This window comes from Cydia amplana, chromosome 10 (assembly GCF_948474715.1).
Source record: "Cydia amplana chromosome 10, ilCydAmpl1.1, whole genome shotgun sequence".
NCBI classification, from domain to species: domain Eukaryota; kingdom Metazoa; phylum Arthropoda; class Insecta; order Lepidoptera; family Tortricidae; genus Cydia; species Cydia amplana.
In genome coordinates this window covers 15728352-15744903 of record NC_086078.1, presented here as the reverse complement: position 1 = coordinate 15744903, position 16552 = coordinate 15728352, and the positions used below count along the sequence as shown (strand labels likewise).

At 38.5% G+C, this 16552-nt stretch overlaps 1 protein-coding gene across 1 annotated transcript in view; it reads right to left on the bottom strand.

Moving 5' to 3' along the window:
• The window catches only part of LOC134651861 (sodium-dependent transporter bedraggled), a 35085-nt gene extending 20627 nt beyond the window's left edge, over positions 1 to 14458 (bottom strand). Inside the window, exons 1-5 of the mRNA XM_063506982.1 lie at positions 14223 to 14458; positions 12598 to 13624; positions 6909 to 7081; positions 4358 to 4597; positions 1824 to 2014 (exon numbers count right to left, since the gene is read on the bottom strand). Coding sequence (XP_063363052.1) covers positions 1824 to 2014; positions 4358 to 4597; positions 6909 to 7081; positions 12598 to 13624; positions 14223 to 14259 — 1668 coding nt within the window. The 5' untranslated portion in view covers positions 14260 to 14458. The remainder of the gene's footprint in view (positions 1 to 1823; positions 2015 to 4357; positions 4598 to 6908; positions 7082 to 12597; positions 13625 to 14222) is intronic.
• Positions 14459 to 16552: the final 2094 nt, after the last annotated feature.

The following is a 16552-nucleotide window of genomic DNA, read 5'->3' as shown; positions in this document are numbered from 1 at the left end:
AAAACAGTATAAATAGTATAATATAAATATAGAGTGATTGAATAAATAATTATTAAGTCGATTAGTGTTTACGTAAACTGCCTTTAAAGCGCCCAAAAATATTGAAACAGCTTAACCGGTACTAGTACAAAAACTATAAAATATGTAAGGAAAAATTTAATAATCCATTTAGATTATTTTTCAAGTGATTTTATTAGGTAATTCAAAATCACTCTATATTTATACTATACTATTTTATACTGTTTTTATTAGTATTTAACTCTAACAAAATTTTAGTGGTAACTACTGGGAATTTTTATTCCCAGTAGTTACCACCAAACCGAGTTAGTGGTAACTACTGGGAATTATTTTTCCCAGTAGTTACCAGTGGTAACAGGTGGGAAAAAAATTCCCAGTAGTTACCACTGGTAACAACTTGGTGGTAACTAGTGGGAATAACCCTTAAAACTACGCAACGGATTTTGATGCGGTTTTTTTTAATAGATAGAGTGATTCAAGAGGAAGGTTTTTGTATAATTTGTTAACCCGTGCGAAGCCGGGGCGGGTCGCTAGTACTAGTATAAAACAAAAAACAAATGGTTAGTGCTTAGGCACAGATGTGTCAGACATACGGGGATATGGATAACTGGCTCGTCAGAAAACCAGCGCCGTTGAAACCGCTGAATCGTGCCAACTGCATTGCTGAGTGGAGACCATTTCAGTCTCACATTTATATTTGTTTGTTTTGCATTCTTCTTCTTTCACATTTCCGTTAACAAGGCTCGGAACCGGTTTTATAAATAGCGGTAAATACCGGTTTATTTCGATTTTACTTCGAACTTTCATAAGAACGCAAACGTTTTAAGAACTTTATTGTAACATAAATAAACCGGTTTATTCGACGAGCGACGAGACGGCCGGCCGGCCCGTCCGGGTGGTGTGCCGCGGAAACAAAGACACCGACATGGTCTAATAAAACATGGTCTTCTCTTCCCAGAGTGTCACTTGCCTACGTCACAATAACATTGCCACTTTATTTCAACATAACATGTTACATGGGTACATTATATCTATGGTTAATAAGTTAAAATATTTCTTTATAATTTTATAATTTTCATTTATATGTATTTTATCTTAAATTTTACAATAACACGTCATTTTTAATTATTCGTTAGCAATATCTTCCGATTCACGAAATAAATTTCAGACGTTCGGGTAATTCTGTTTACACTACTGGCAACACAGGATAGCGCTGTCACATTTGACAATCCGCCATGTTGTCCCTGACCGTCATCCTTGTCGAACGCGTGTTAATTGTTATTTCCTTCTCGCTCAGTGTCAGCAGTCGCAGTGTTTTCCAAACTTTTCACGTCGTAAGCTTGGTAATTAATGTTTTGTTACGAAAATGGTTGGCTGTTCTATTCGGAACTGTAAGAGTAGGAGTGAAAAGGGCAGTATAGATTTGTTTTATTTTACTATGTTTCTACATGAATAACTTAAAATTAATGCCGTTAAAATAATTTTCACCGTTGGTTAAAATTCTCCCACATTTTAAAGTTTGAGAACCTGTAAACAGCATGATGACGTAGGCAAGTGACAGTTAGGTCATTCGCGAATCTCGGAAGAGAGTACCAGGCGGAGTATATTATTATACCATGGACACCGACATAGAAAAAAAACCGGTTTTACTGTTCGAAACCGGTTAATCTGACATGAAAACCAGTTTAAGAATAACTGTTTTACGAACAAAACCGAAATTAAAAAGTTTTACGCTAATTACATGATAACGGTTTGGAAATTTAACCGGTTTCCGAGCCTTGTTTGTAGCCTTTGTAGGCCGTTACCTTGCCATAAGACCGCAGCCCTTTGCTAAGCGCCACAAATACGATCATCCACACGACAGCCAGATTAAACGCCACTTGGAACTTTATCGTCCCAAGACCGCTAGACCCTTGGTTCTTTTGTAAAACCTCTCCGTGAAAGTATTGCGGTAGCGTGTCTTGGATTTTGAAGCTTGCGTTTTTACCTCCCGAATCTGAAAGAAGGTTGTTTTTAGCAGGGTTCGAAAGGATATCACGATATTATCAATGGTAGTTATCTTGATAATTATCGTGAGGCCGTAAAGGCCCCAATCATTATTTTTTACTGTCAAAGAATTCGAAGAACATAAATATAGCACCACCCATACCTGGGATAATTACCAGATAATTGTCGTGATGATTATCAAAGACTATACTAATTATCTGGATAATTTCGAACCCTGGTTTTTAGTGACTGTCCATCGGTGGACTTTATTACAAAAGGCATAAGGTCCATATATGAACAGTTAACAGTGTGGGCGATACATACACGGGCAGCCCATGGGACACGTGAGCAGCGGGCTCAGCACGGTTCCATTTTTATCGACTATCACTATGCCTGTCACTTTCGCACTTACATACTTGTTAGAACGTGACAGGCATGGTGACAAACGATAAAAATGCGACCGTGCTACTAGGGCAGAGGGTGTTTTTAGGGGGCAAAAACGTACCAGTGCTAACGATTTCGATAGCAAGCAATTTCTAAATCATTATAACAAATGTTATTTTCATCAACAGGCAACTAATACTGATCGAGGCAATTCTAGCAAAATCAAACACAATTAGGTGTCTATCATTAGATCATTTCGATGGTACCATAATATCGCATTGTCACCCAACTTACATATATGTCTGTGAAGTTAATGGGAAGTGGGTCTAATTTAGCTTGAAAAAATTGACCAAAAATAGCAAGTTAATAAAAGTTCGTAAAAGAAGAATGAATGCATCTTTCTATAGTACATAATAGAATTAGAATGACTAATAGTCATGTTGACTATCATTGTCTACGACCTACGTAAATTGAATGCACTAGAAAAAAATCAATTGAGTGAAATTGACTGCCGCCTGGCCGACCTTCGAATGTTTCCTGTTTCAGCCAACGTTAGGCAGAAGCCTTAACCTTTTCGACGCCGTGTCAAACACAAAAGCTGTCACGCTGACGCCACGTCACCGATTGTCGAAACTTAAATAGGCTACATGACTAATTTTTTTTTATGGTATCAATCGATCGGGTTTGTTTTTAGGATCAAATGTCTATATGGGACCCGTTGCATTAAAGTAACACAAAAGTCAGAAATTGTAGTCAAAGGCCGACAGTCGCACTTCACTCGCGAAACGCCCTATACAAAACGGCCAAGGGCCGTGACGTCATCGCCCACGTTGTAGTATGGACAAAACAAGAAAATTGCGTTTCTGTCGGTGAAATATTGCGTTTATGTATATAGTTGCTATACAATATTTTATTGCATGAAATGTAAAGAATCGAATGGTACCCTTACTTTTATCGTTTTTGGAAGTTAAAAAAAACTTAAATTTTGAAACTTCCTCCTCTTCCTTTTGAAAGGTCCTGTATTTTTGTAATTTTTCAATATTTTATTTTAATATCCACATTATTGTGATAAATTGCTCGTTTGCTATCTATTTTACTAGATTTTGTTATAAAATTCAACTAGTGTCATCATCCCTATTGAACTTTATGCATATGCACGTAGGTCTATGTTGCTCTGTGGTCTGTGACCGATTATCGGTCTTTGGCGTTGAACCTACGGTGCGGATATATCGGTCATTGGCGTCCAAAAGGTTAAAAATTGGAAACATTAAGAAAACAATGAGATGAGAGCAATGCCGTGGTATTATTAATATTAGTAGTCACTGTCAGATATATCGGAGAGGCCAAATTGCGAGTCGGACTCGCCCACCGAGGGTTCCGTACTTTTTAGTATTTGTTGTTATAGCGGCAACAGAAATACATCATCTGTGACATTTTCAACTGTCTAGCTGTCACGGTTCATGAGATGCAGCCTGGTGACAGACAGACGGACAAAGGAGTCTTAGTAATAAGGTCCCGTTTTTACCCTTTAGGTACGGACCCTTAAAAACAGTCGTTCCATAGAAAACATCGACATCTTTTAGCTTTTTTTAGGGTTCCGTACCCAAAGGGTAAAAACGGGACCCTATTACTAAGACTCCGCTGTCCGTCCGTCCGTCCGTCCGTCTGTATCTCACGAACCGTGATAGCTAGACAGTTGAAATTTTCACAGATGATGTATTTCTGTTGCCGCTATAACAACAAATACTAAAAACAGAATAAAACAAAGATTTAAGTGGGGCTCCCATACAACAAACGTGATTTTTGACCGAAGTTAAGCAACGTCGGGCGGGGTCAGTACTTGGATGGGTGACCGTTTTTTTGCTTGTTTTGCTCTATTTTTTGTTGATGGTGCGGAACCCTCCGTGCGCGAGTCCGACTCGCACTTGGCCGGTTTTTTTTTACTTTACAAAGAAATATGTCAACTCACCTTCAAAATTAAACTCGTGCGGCAACGCCCACTTGTATTTGTCATTCGACGTTATAAATGAGTCCCTGAAGTACACGAAAATCCAGGACAATCCTATAATACTGTATACGCCCGTGACTGTCTGCATTATGAGCATGGACACCCCGACTCCTTGGAATATGGGTGATATCTTCCACATGTCCACGGGGCCTGACTCCAGGACTTGGCCGAGGCAGAGGTGGAGAGTGAATAGTGGTATACCTGAAAATTTAGAGGCTATTAAATAAATAAAGTTTTTCGGACCCCTGGGTAACAAAGCCTCTGTAAGAGGGTCGTGGTGGCCCCTAAAGCCTTAGTTAAAAAGCGGCCAAGTGCGAGTCGGACTCGCCCATGAAGGGTTCCGTATTTAGGCGATTTATGACGTATTAAAAAAAACTACTTACTAGATCTCGTTCAAACCAATTTTCGGTGGAAGTTTACACGGTAATGTACATCATATATTTTTTTTAGTTTTATCATTCTGTTATTTTAGAAGTTACAGGGGGGGGGGGACACACATTTTACCACTTTGGAAGTGTCTCTCGCGCAAACTATTCAGTTTAGAAAAAAATGATATTAGAAACCTCAATATCATTTTTGAAGACCTATCCATAGATACCCCACACGTGTAGGTTTATTGAAAAAAAAAAATTGAGTTTCAGTTCTAAGTATAGGGAACCCCAAAAATTTATTGTTTTTTTTTTTCTATTTTTGTGTGAAAATCTTAATGCGGTTCACAGAATACATCTACTTACCAAGTTTCAACAGTATAGTTCTTATAGTTTCGGAGAAAAGTGACTGTGACATACACAGACAGACGGACAGACAGACAGACAGACATGACGAATCTATAAGGGTTCCGTTTTTTGCCATTTGGCTACGGAACCCTAAAAAGGGGAACGAGAACAGATTCGCTTTCCAAGGGTCGCATCATCAAAAACACTGAATTAAGGTAAAGGGGGAAAAGTTTAGTTACTATATAAATATAAACTACGAACTGAAATAAAATCAATATACTTAATACAATATATCAACAATGACAACCAATACCGACAAAAAAAATTGTTTTTATTTGGCTCCTGATGACCCCTCGAACCGCGGCTCTTTTATTACTTTACCGACCAAAAGTGGCAGTATTAGCAACTGTATGATGAAGTTAGCGCCGAAGTGGACGATATATCTGGGGGCACGGCAGTGCCCCCGCCAAGTCGAGCGCGAAGCAAACACTGCCGTACCATCCTTTACTGGAACAATTTCGCCGCATTTTCAGGCCCCTATTTGAGAACCTCTGGATAAGACCAGAACGCAGAAATTTTCGTCATCCAGTGAGCTATAATCACATACTTAAAATCCAAAATTTCAAGTCTGTAGGTCATTTAGTTCCGAAGTTAAGCGAAAGCAAAGTTTCGCATTTATGACACTCACTCACTCACTCATGATCATCAGAATAGAACTAGTACTTCCCATAAACTCAGAGAGCTGAAATTTGGTACAGAGTTAGGGTTTAATGGCCACATTAAGGGAAAACCTAAAAATATTGCAATATCAGTCACGTTTTAAAGATCTAAGAACTGCATAAGTAAGTTTGTAATCCCATATAAATATATGATATTACAAAGTTACTGTTGCAGTTCCTACAAATAGTAGGTAAAGTAAAGGTACACTACGATGTACGATGTGAGTATGAATGAAGATATGTTTAGTTATGATATGTGTATACATAGTATGGGTATGAGTACCCGAAAAGAAGGACTGCCTACAAAAAGAGATGAGATCCCATCAAAAACATTACATGTAAAAAGGTGCAAGTCTCGCAACGCTTTTACTAGAAAAAAGTTTTAAGATGTAATGTGAAACCAAGTCGGTTATTTTAATCAGTGCCAGGGGGTGTTAAAACCGTATCAATAAGATATCTTTAATTTGTAATACATATAATGACTTGGCAATCGCACATAATGCTTTACTCGTACCGTACACGTAAATATGTATTGTGTAATGCTCAAACTGCAATTAGCGCTAGCGTTATGTTCAATTAGAATTATTTTTAATAGGTGACGATGATCCTTTTGTCATTATGCAGCCGTGCGATGGCCAAGTAAGTATATTGGTGGGAGATATTGAATATTCCCACAGTGCAGCTCACACATGCTAACACGTAAACAGCAGCTCTTTAGTTACTTACCAATCATTACTTACCGATCAAAAGTGACAGTATCAGAAACTGTATGAAGTTGGCTCCAAAGTGAACGCTGAATATGGCGAAGCGGGAGATATTGAATATGCCGACGGTGCAGCTCAGACATGCTAACATGGCGCTCATGCGGTGTGGCCACACGCCGAACGGCGGCTCTTTAGTTACTTACCGATCAAAAGTGACAGTATCAGAAACTGTATAATGAAGTTAGCTCCAAAGTGAACGCTGAATATGGCGAAGCGGGAGATATTGAATATGCCGACGGTGCAGCTCAGGCAAGCTGACATGGCGCTCATGCGGTGTGGCCACACGCCGAACAACGGCTCTTTAGTTTCTTACCGATCAAAAGTGACAGTATCAGAAACTGTATGATGAAGTTGGCTCCAAAGTGAACGCTGAATATTGCGAAGCGGGAGATGTTGAATATGCCGACGGTGCAGCTCAGGCAAGCTAACATGGCGCTCATGCGGTGTGGCCACACGCCGAACGGCGGCTCTTCAGTCTCTTCGTTTCTGGAACAAGATGAGCTTTTATAATTCCACGGGTTAACAAATTATACATAAACCTTCCTCTTGAATCACTCTATATATTTAAAAAAAACGCATCAAAATCCCTTGCGTAGTTTTAAACATCTAAGCATACATACAGACAGACAGACAGACAGCGGGAAGCGACGTTGTTTTATACTATGTATGTAGTGATTTAAGTAAGTGACCTTTATGACAAACTGATATATAAATTTTAATATTCTTTGTTTTCTTTTAACGATTTCACACGATTATTAGCTAACTTATACGGGATTTAATCACGTATAAAAATATACTGTACCGACCTCCAAATAGAGGCTATTTTTTTACGGCTCCAAAATAACCCCATTTTACGGTATTCAAAATTATTTTGAAAAATACTGTTTGTTATTGACAAATCTAACTCCTACTGTGATAACTATCTAAAGTTATTAAGTAACAATATGTATCTGAGAGATTTTGAGGAAAAATATAGTAAATCTAATCTAATACCTTTAAACGAGCAATTCTTGCTTATTTATTTATATATATGTCGGAGCGAGACACCAGAAAGACGTATTGCAGCATTACAGTTCATAGTTAGACGCCTGTATAAAATCGATTAGCAATGTTTGGCGTATTGTTGAACTAAAATGACAGGTAGAAGGCTTTGGAACGTCAAGATGTGTACCTATCTTGAGTGAACGTAGGCACGGGCAGGCATTTTTGTCGTTATGTTGGTAGACTGGTCAGGCAGGTTTACCAACTTGAATTGGAGGCGGGAGCGGTTGGCTCCGCCGCTGGAACTGGCTTCCTTCTTCTTGATCGGACCGCGCTAGAGATCGGACGTTAGCCAAGCTCGTGCCTAATTCGCTACGTTCCTGAAGGCTTACACCTAAGGGTTATTCTGAAAGCTTATAGATTCTCACGTTGTTTAACCGTTTAGCTAAGTGTTTTATTCCAAGTGTTATTTTGATTTCTTATGTGCCATTAGAAGCTTACTTTTGTAAAATAAAGAAACTATGTGTTGTTTTGAAAAGATGTGTCCCGCCGAGTTTGTTGCCGGGTTAAATCTTCTCGGGTCAGAGGTGTAGGGTTGGAACCGGTTTAGTTTGACTGAAATAAAGATTTGAACGATTTCATGTGATCTTTTTATTTGCAATTTAACCAGTCAACATTCTAATAGCAATTAGTTCTTTTCATCATTTAGTACTGAAATATAGTAGGCACTAGTATGGTTAATGAGTCCGAATATTTATTTCATGCGTTGGTAGCATACCTACTATTTTGGCTGTGAAGTAATACATCTAGGTACTACCCCCACGCGCCCACCGCCATCGGGACCATCCGTCGCCGACATCAGAAGTGGGATAGATGCGGAGTTTCATGTATTGCTTACACAGCCACGTGGGAGCGCAGGTGTATTTCCGGTTTGTATTTCTAGTGACCTACATTCCATAATCTGGACACGTGGTAAGGTAAGCTCACGTGTCTAACCTTGATTGAATGGTGAGTGTTATTCATTGTTATTTGGTGAGAATTATTGTGAAATGGTGAATTATGATTGGGGCTATCGAACAGAGTGGTCGTGACGTGACGTCATCTCTGGTATCGCCACGATTCTTTATAATTAATTTTTGTAATCCATTTAAATCGAAGCGATCTTGAGTTATTTTGATTTGAAATCCATACGGTTAATTAAAACCAAGTATTGGCTATCACGACGTGATATTATTTCATCGCTCACTTGTGAATCTACCCTCAATAATTGATTTTTCATGAAAATACAATTAATTTTTAAAATCCATTTAAATCTAAGTGATCTTAAGTTATTTTGATGTGAAATCCATATTGTTAATTAAAATCAAATATTGGCTGTCGCGACGTGATATTATTTCATTGCTCACTTGTGCATCTACCCTCAAAAAATATTTTTTTTTCATGAAAATACAATGCACCGTTAGAAATTGATCCTGCTGATTTGCCAATGCATAGGATTATGTAATCTTTACCCTGTAACGTTTAGTAATTAATAAAATTGCGACAAATTATTGCTCGTAATGCCGTGATAGATCACAAATAGTGCATACTATGGAAACATGAGCTACGCATATGAAAATTAATGTTACAGTGTCCTGCAGCCGGAGCCGAGCGAGCTTGCGGACGCCATTGCGCCCGTGATACAGAGGCGGCTGTGCAGTATCTTCTGTGCTGGAGATTTGGAAATAAAAGGACAGGTTTCGTTCTAATTGTTTATTAGTGAATTTTATTTTGAGTGTAATGGCGAAGCATAACAGTCGAACGTAACTAATAAGCTGTCGCTTTTCGTATTGGCCCATTTTACCGTGTTACTTATTTTTGGAACACGTGTTTGTTTGTTCATGGAATTAAATAAAACGCACTCATTGAAGTTTAGATTTTATTCTGAGATTTTTGAAGTCCCGTATACATTGGAAACATGTTTTTTTGTGTCTGGTACCTTGCATTTCATAAACCTTTTGAGTTTAGCCTGCATACATGATAAACCTGATACCGTGCAAATGATGATTTCAGTAACAGCCAGCTATGTTGAACCACATCGTGTCTCTCGCAATCTGCCGCAGCAACGGCAACGGCAAGCGGAAAGGATCAGCCTCCGTGCTTGGGTTGGACCTCACCACCACCACCTTTGACTTGGTCGCGTGCATCATACTTTATTAAGCTGGTGAGCAGTTCCCATTTCGTTGGGATTATTTTGAGATGTTTTACTTCTGCATGGAAGTCTTTGAGCGAGTTTCTGTTGTTAAAGCTAAAGAAGAAAGCTATCTTTAGTGATTTTGATCAGTAATGTTCAGTTTCAGTTGATCAGTTGACGCTGATAGTGCCAATGGTTCTGAGTAGCATGCGTTAAAGACCTGTTTTTAATTTCTTTTTTTTTGGAATTCACTGTTAACATTGTTTTGCTTTCGACGGATTGAAAGCTTGTACTTTTGTAGGACTGAAATTACGCCCGATGGACTGGGCACTACTGTTTTGCTTTCGATAGACTGAAGGCACGTCCGATGGACTGGGCAATACTGTCATGCTTTCGATGGACTGAAGGCACGCCCGATGGACTGGGCAATACTGGTTTGCTTTCGATGGACTGAAAGTATGCCCGATGGACTGGGTATTGTTTAGTGACCGCATCAGAAGTGCCGGAGCATGTAAGAGGTGCACGTGGTCTGCTTTTTATGTGCAGAATGCTCTTTGCGAGGAGTAGCACTTACGCGGCTGAGATGGTTACTTCTGACGAGGGTCTGGTATCTGCCGAAGGACTGGCAATGCACCGAAGGACTGGTGTTGTTTTGTTAAAAATGAATTCCTGTTTATGTACTGTGTTCATATGAGTAAAATTGGAACTATCAATTCAGAATGTTATTTATTTTAAGATGTCTTACAAATATTTAGATCACATATGACCAATTTTTTTTTTTTAATGCCTGATAATTTCCCCGTAAATTGATATTGACGACAATAGTGATACTGTCGAGCAATGAATTAGAGCTGTTGTGATTTGTGTTTTTTGATGTTTGGGATTGTTTTGTTTTCACATAAATTTGAGAGTATCCGCCAGATGGAGGCGATGATTATTGGAGTGTATCCGTTAGATAGCGGCGATGATTACTGATGATTATTTTTATTTAGTCGTTGCTCGATGGACTATTTTTGACTTGAGAATTGAGGATTGTTAAAGTAATTTTGAACAATTATTTTTTCTGGTTTGATTGATAACAAAGTTTGATTTTAATAGTAATTTGAGTGAGACCCAAATTGTTGGTCAGGAATGACCGAGCGATGAGATACTGTGCTGTATATTTTGTTACAGAATCAAATGCATACATCCACACACGAGGACGTGTGTAGCGCAGGACGGCCGTGTCGGAGCGAGACACCAGAAAGACGTATTGCAGCATTACAGTTCATAGTTAGACGCCTGTATAAAATCGATTAGCAATGTTTGGCGTATTGTTGAACTAAAATGACAGGTAGAAGGCTTTGGAACGTCAAGATGTGTACCTATCTTGAGTGAACGTAGGCACGGGCAGGCATTTTTGTCGTTATGTTGGTAGACTGGTCAGGCAGGTTTACCAACTTGAATTGGAGGCGGGAGCGGTTGGCTCCGCCGCTGGAACTGGCTTCCTTCTTCTTGATCGGACCGCGCTAGAGATCGGACGTTAGCCAAGCTCGTGCCTAATTCGCTACGTTCCTGAAGGCTTACACCTGAAGGATTATTCTGAAAGCTTATAGATTCTCACGTTGTTTAACCGTTTAGCTAAGTGTTTTATTCCAAGTGTTATTTTGATTTCTTATGTGCCATTAGAAGCTTACTTTTGTAAAATAAAGAAACTATGTGTTGTTTTGAAAAGATGTGTCCCGCCGAGTTTGTTGCCGGGTTAAATCTTCTCGGGTCAGAGGTGTAGGGTTGGAACCGGTTTAGTTTGACTGAAATAAAGATTTGAACGATTTCATGTGATCTTTTTATTTGCAATTTAACCAGTCAACATTCTAATAGCAATTAGTTCTTTTCATCATTTAGTACTGAAATATAGTAGGCACTAGTATGGTTAATGAGTCCGAATATTTATTTCATGCGTTGGTAGCATACCTACTATTTTGGCTGTGAAGTAATACATCTAGGTACTACCCCCACGCGCCCACCGCCATCGGGACCATCCGTCGCCGACATATATATATTTCGGGGATCTCGGAAACGGCTCTAACGATTTCGATGAAATTTGCTATATGGGGGTTTTTGGGGGCGAAAAATCGATGTAGCTAGGTCTTATCTCTAGGAAAACGCGTATTTTCGAGTTTTTTTATGTTTTCAGAGCGAAGCTCGGTCACCCAGATATTTATATATAAAGTACCGTTTGAAAAACCAAGAGAGAAATGGTTAAATAATATGGATTACGTAGGACGATTAAATCATAATAACGTTTGGTCACCGTCATGACAATAAATGGATTCCACAGAAGGCCATCATGAGATGAGATAACAGATAGAGGGACGTAATTTGTTAGTCGTTTAAAGCCCCGTCTCCATATCGCGCGGCAAACCATCGAACATTGGCTCGCGCGGCAGCCGCGCGCAATGGATACCGCGAGCCAACTCGCTGGCCAACCCGGTATCCATTGCGCGCGGCTGCCGCGCGAGCCAATGTTCGATGGTTTGCCGCGCAATATGGAGACGAGGCTTAATGTTACTCTGAATAAGAATAATATAATGATGGAAAAAACCGGCCAACTGCGAGTCGGACTCGCGTTCCACGGGTTCCATACATTAAGTCCGACTCACGCTTGACTGCACATTTCTAATAGGTCTTCCTGTCATCTACAGGTAAAGAACTATTAAATATAGAATATTAAAGAACAGATAAAGGGGGGGGATTGTCGGACCCAGATAAAGGGGGGGGGGGGATTGTCGGACAGACAGACAGACAGACGCACGATAGATCCTATAAGGGTTCCGTTTATTATAGGTTTTGGTAAAATTAAGCTTACCTCTCTTCAGTGGCACCAATAGCAGTTTGTTCCGCAGCAGTGACCCCAGTCAAGCTCTCACTAGAGTCACTCGACGAGCTCGAGCTTCTCGCCGTGCTCCTCGCGCTCCGCCCCGTCCAGTCCCCAGTAACATCACTATCCCCCGGAGACGGCAGACTCAAAGCCCGGTTCATAAGCAAAGCCCTACGACCAACTATCAAAGGCCCTGAAGCCCCGTCACTACTCAAATTAGCCGCTGTCACTTGTAACTGTATGGGAGCACTGGTCGGCCTCAAATTCACATGATGCTCCAAAAATAAGATCACAGGTAATGTTAACGGTTCATTGGATTCCTGAGTCGATATTGCTGGCAGTACTATTGGGTCGAGACGACGCATTGAACTTCTTAAGTTGTCATTTGTCGTGCCTGCACGTTCTAATGGGACTTCTCTATGAATCCCAGACAGTTCTGTAAAGCTTTTAGAGCGAGCAAGCACAATAGGTCTTACAGGAATATTAGTAAGAACTTCATGGTTAGGTATACTTGCAGTTACTACTTGAGCATTATCATCAATGGAGCAGTGTGCATCGTCGGAATGGCCAGCATCCCCAATGCACTCTTTAATCTTACAAATAAGGTCTCCTTCGTCGCTATCATAATTCTTAGCCCCATCGTCAAGGCATGCAAGCAGAGATTTATCTAAAACTTCATCTAAGTCATTCAAAATATCCATAAATTGACATAGCGCTGTAGCTTGGAACTCTTCGTCATTTGTGATGTCTTTAGATTGTGATGTGAAGTTTGAGTCAGACTTGTAGCATTCTCGAATGGTTTTCTGTAGATCTTCTCTCAAGTCTTCTTCATCCGACTTGTCCAAGTCATCGCTGGATTGTTCACTGCTGTAGTTGCTTTCGGTAATGCTGGAACTGTTGGAGCCGCTGCTACTTGGTAAAAGGTCTCTTTGCTCATAGCGGCCCTCATCTATGTTGATCACTTCCATCTTTATAGCATGGCCTAAGTCATAACCAGCTCGTCTTGGTGTTAACCCTGAAACAAAGAGCTGGTTCACTAGAAGAAGTAATATTTAAGTATATGCTTCTGCAATCATTCTGTTTTGCAAAGTTTATGATGCAGTTTCTTTTCATGTGTACTTTGGAGTCAAGCATGGAACAGTGAAGTCCAGATAACAAAGTCAAGACAATACACAAAAAGACTAAGAGCCACTGTACCTTAAATAAGGTTTGTTTTGTGGGTACTTAGACAAACATACTAAATGTACCCATCATATAAATGAAAGGCCTTTGATGAATGAGGTACATATTCTGACCCACTCAACTTTGGATACCAAACTTTATGTTGAACTCCCAAGGGACTCGCAAGGGAGTCAGTAATCTCAGTGATGTACACTAACTAATGAGGCAAGCAATGCCAAGATAAAGGGAGGATTTGAACCCAGGCATTGTCATCATAGACAAAATCACAAGCAACTAGACTAGAAATTGTATGGCAATAATAACTTTCAATTCCACACTAGAACTTGTAACTGGAAAGCACTAATAGCAGAAGCACATAACTTTTAACACACAACCTTCACACAATCCTACACAGAACCTTCACACTACACAAATCTCAAATAAGTACGCACAGTATTTAGTCGAGACAATCTTCCACAGTTTGTACATGTTGAAGTGTTTGCATTGGAAACATATCTACATATGAATTAAGCTTCTAATAGGTACAATTAGTGCCCTGGGGGGAGTGGTGGTTATTAGCATAGCCATGGCAGTTTAAGATATGTAGCTCTGTATGTATGTAGTGATGAGGGAATAGATAATTACAAAGACACCTAATGTACAGACAAAATAGATAATATATGATATAAGTTGTATATTCTTTGACAAAAGGTGTATTTGGGTAATTTCGCACAACATAGGAACGTCAGGTAATTTCCGAAAACAAAATTTAATAAATTGTGAAGAAAATGTACATCTACATCTTGTAAAGTTGTGTTTGTGACATCCTTTATACATTACGACTACAGCCCTATAGGAATTATAGGACATATATTTAAATTGATGGTTGTGTGTGGAACTACTTTGTTCAGACATTAGCAGTCTCTATTATTCATCCATCTCCATCTGTGAGTCACAATCGCCATGTCATAATCTGTTGTTGATAAAGTCTTGTTGGACATTATAGCATAGCCCTGATTACGTATCTTGTTTATCACTGACAATATGAATAATGGCTATTATTGTAGGTATCTAATTTTAAATGACTGAGTGACTATATCACTGACCAATATTTTCACATGTCTATCTTGACTGAATGTATAATGATTACCATACAAATTATGAACTAACCTAAGTACCCTCATATTTAGATTCAAATGTTAACTAAACTGTAATTTTAAACTGCTCAATAATATTCCATTGTTTAATGTGTTTGGGAAAATTCCAAATAAATCTCAGTCTGTTTGGCACCACTCAACTCTCACTGTTGCATTGCAATTCACACAAATTTCATACAAAATATAATTGCACATGAAATATGGCTGGGAACTAGAGGTTTATCACATGTCGAAGTGTGGAGTAAATATTTTAACTTACGGGAGTGACTTAATGAGTATAATTGGTAATTTTATGTTTACAAAAAGTATAAGAAAGTATAAGTGTACTAAGAAAAAAATATAGCTGTAATACAATCCAGCCATGTTAAGCATGTATCTACGAACAGAATTAAAAACTTAATGAACTTTGTTCTGAACAGATGTTCAAAATAAATTTAAAAAATGTTAGTAACAGTAAAACTATTATAGTTACTAAATAAAAAATAAGTTACTGCGCGACTAAAATTTCAATTGCACATAACAGTGAAGTAACAATAAGATAACAGTTTCGTAACTAATCATTACTGCAAGAAACAAAAGATAAGCTACCCATGCGTTAAAAGAAAATAACTTCACAACAACATTATCTATTTATTGTCGTCGTCTACGAGAATATGTTTAATTACTTGTTTAGATTAGCAGTAACCTAATTTCCTTTCAAATATACAGTAACTTAAGGCATTAAAACAATAGGGAATGGTGAATTGGTTACGATCTTACAAAACTGTCTCGTCAAAATTTTTCCGTTAGGCCATAGTAACGACAGCAAGTAGTTCCTTATTGACCTTATTTAAAAATATACGAAATTTATTTACCAGAATATCCTTTTTAGCACTTGTTTCTTAATGTTTAACGACATTTACCCACGAAGCAGTATTTTTTATTTATAACACAACACTTCATAAATTCGAATGCTTTTGAAATTCTTATAGCAATAAATTGTGATCTTATTTGTTTAGAAGTTTTGTGATGATTTAACACCTTTTTATTAACGAAGAAGCATTCAATTAAATAAAATTAAAGCACAGTGTCACATTTTACTTCGACATTTTCTCCTGACTGAGAGCAAAGAGAATATAATCACTACGTTTTAAGAGACGGAACTTCATACATTTGTGCGAAAAAATGAATAGTACGAGATTTATTTCGTAATGCTACCAACATAAGGAAATTGAGTGTTACCATCACTAAACGTCACTGACACATGACAGATGTCAACGACAGTGATGTGAAAATTCGATAATAGTGATGTCCATAACTTAAAATGCTTGTAATCGATATCGATGAAATTATTGCACGGCCGCGTAGCCTTCGTTAATTCAGGATTTCAGGTTTTAGGAGTTCGATAACTAAGTGAGAGCTGACCTGTACCTAATACCTTACCTGTTGATTTCGTATATGAGTGACATGTCATTACATTATATTGTACCCAATAAATAAAAAATTATACAAGTCATTAAAACAGACACGATTACATGTACCTTGACCTCTCGCTTATTTATCCACATTTATGAAATAATAGAACACTTTTTCTTTAATACTTTCATCTTTAATCGTTTACATTGATTATTTTTTCCAAAAATAAT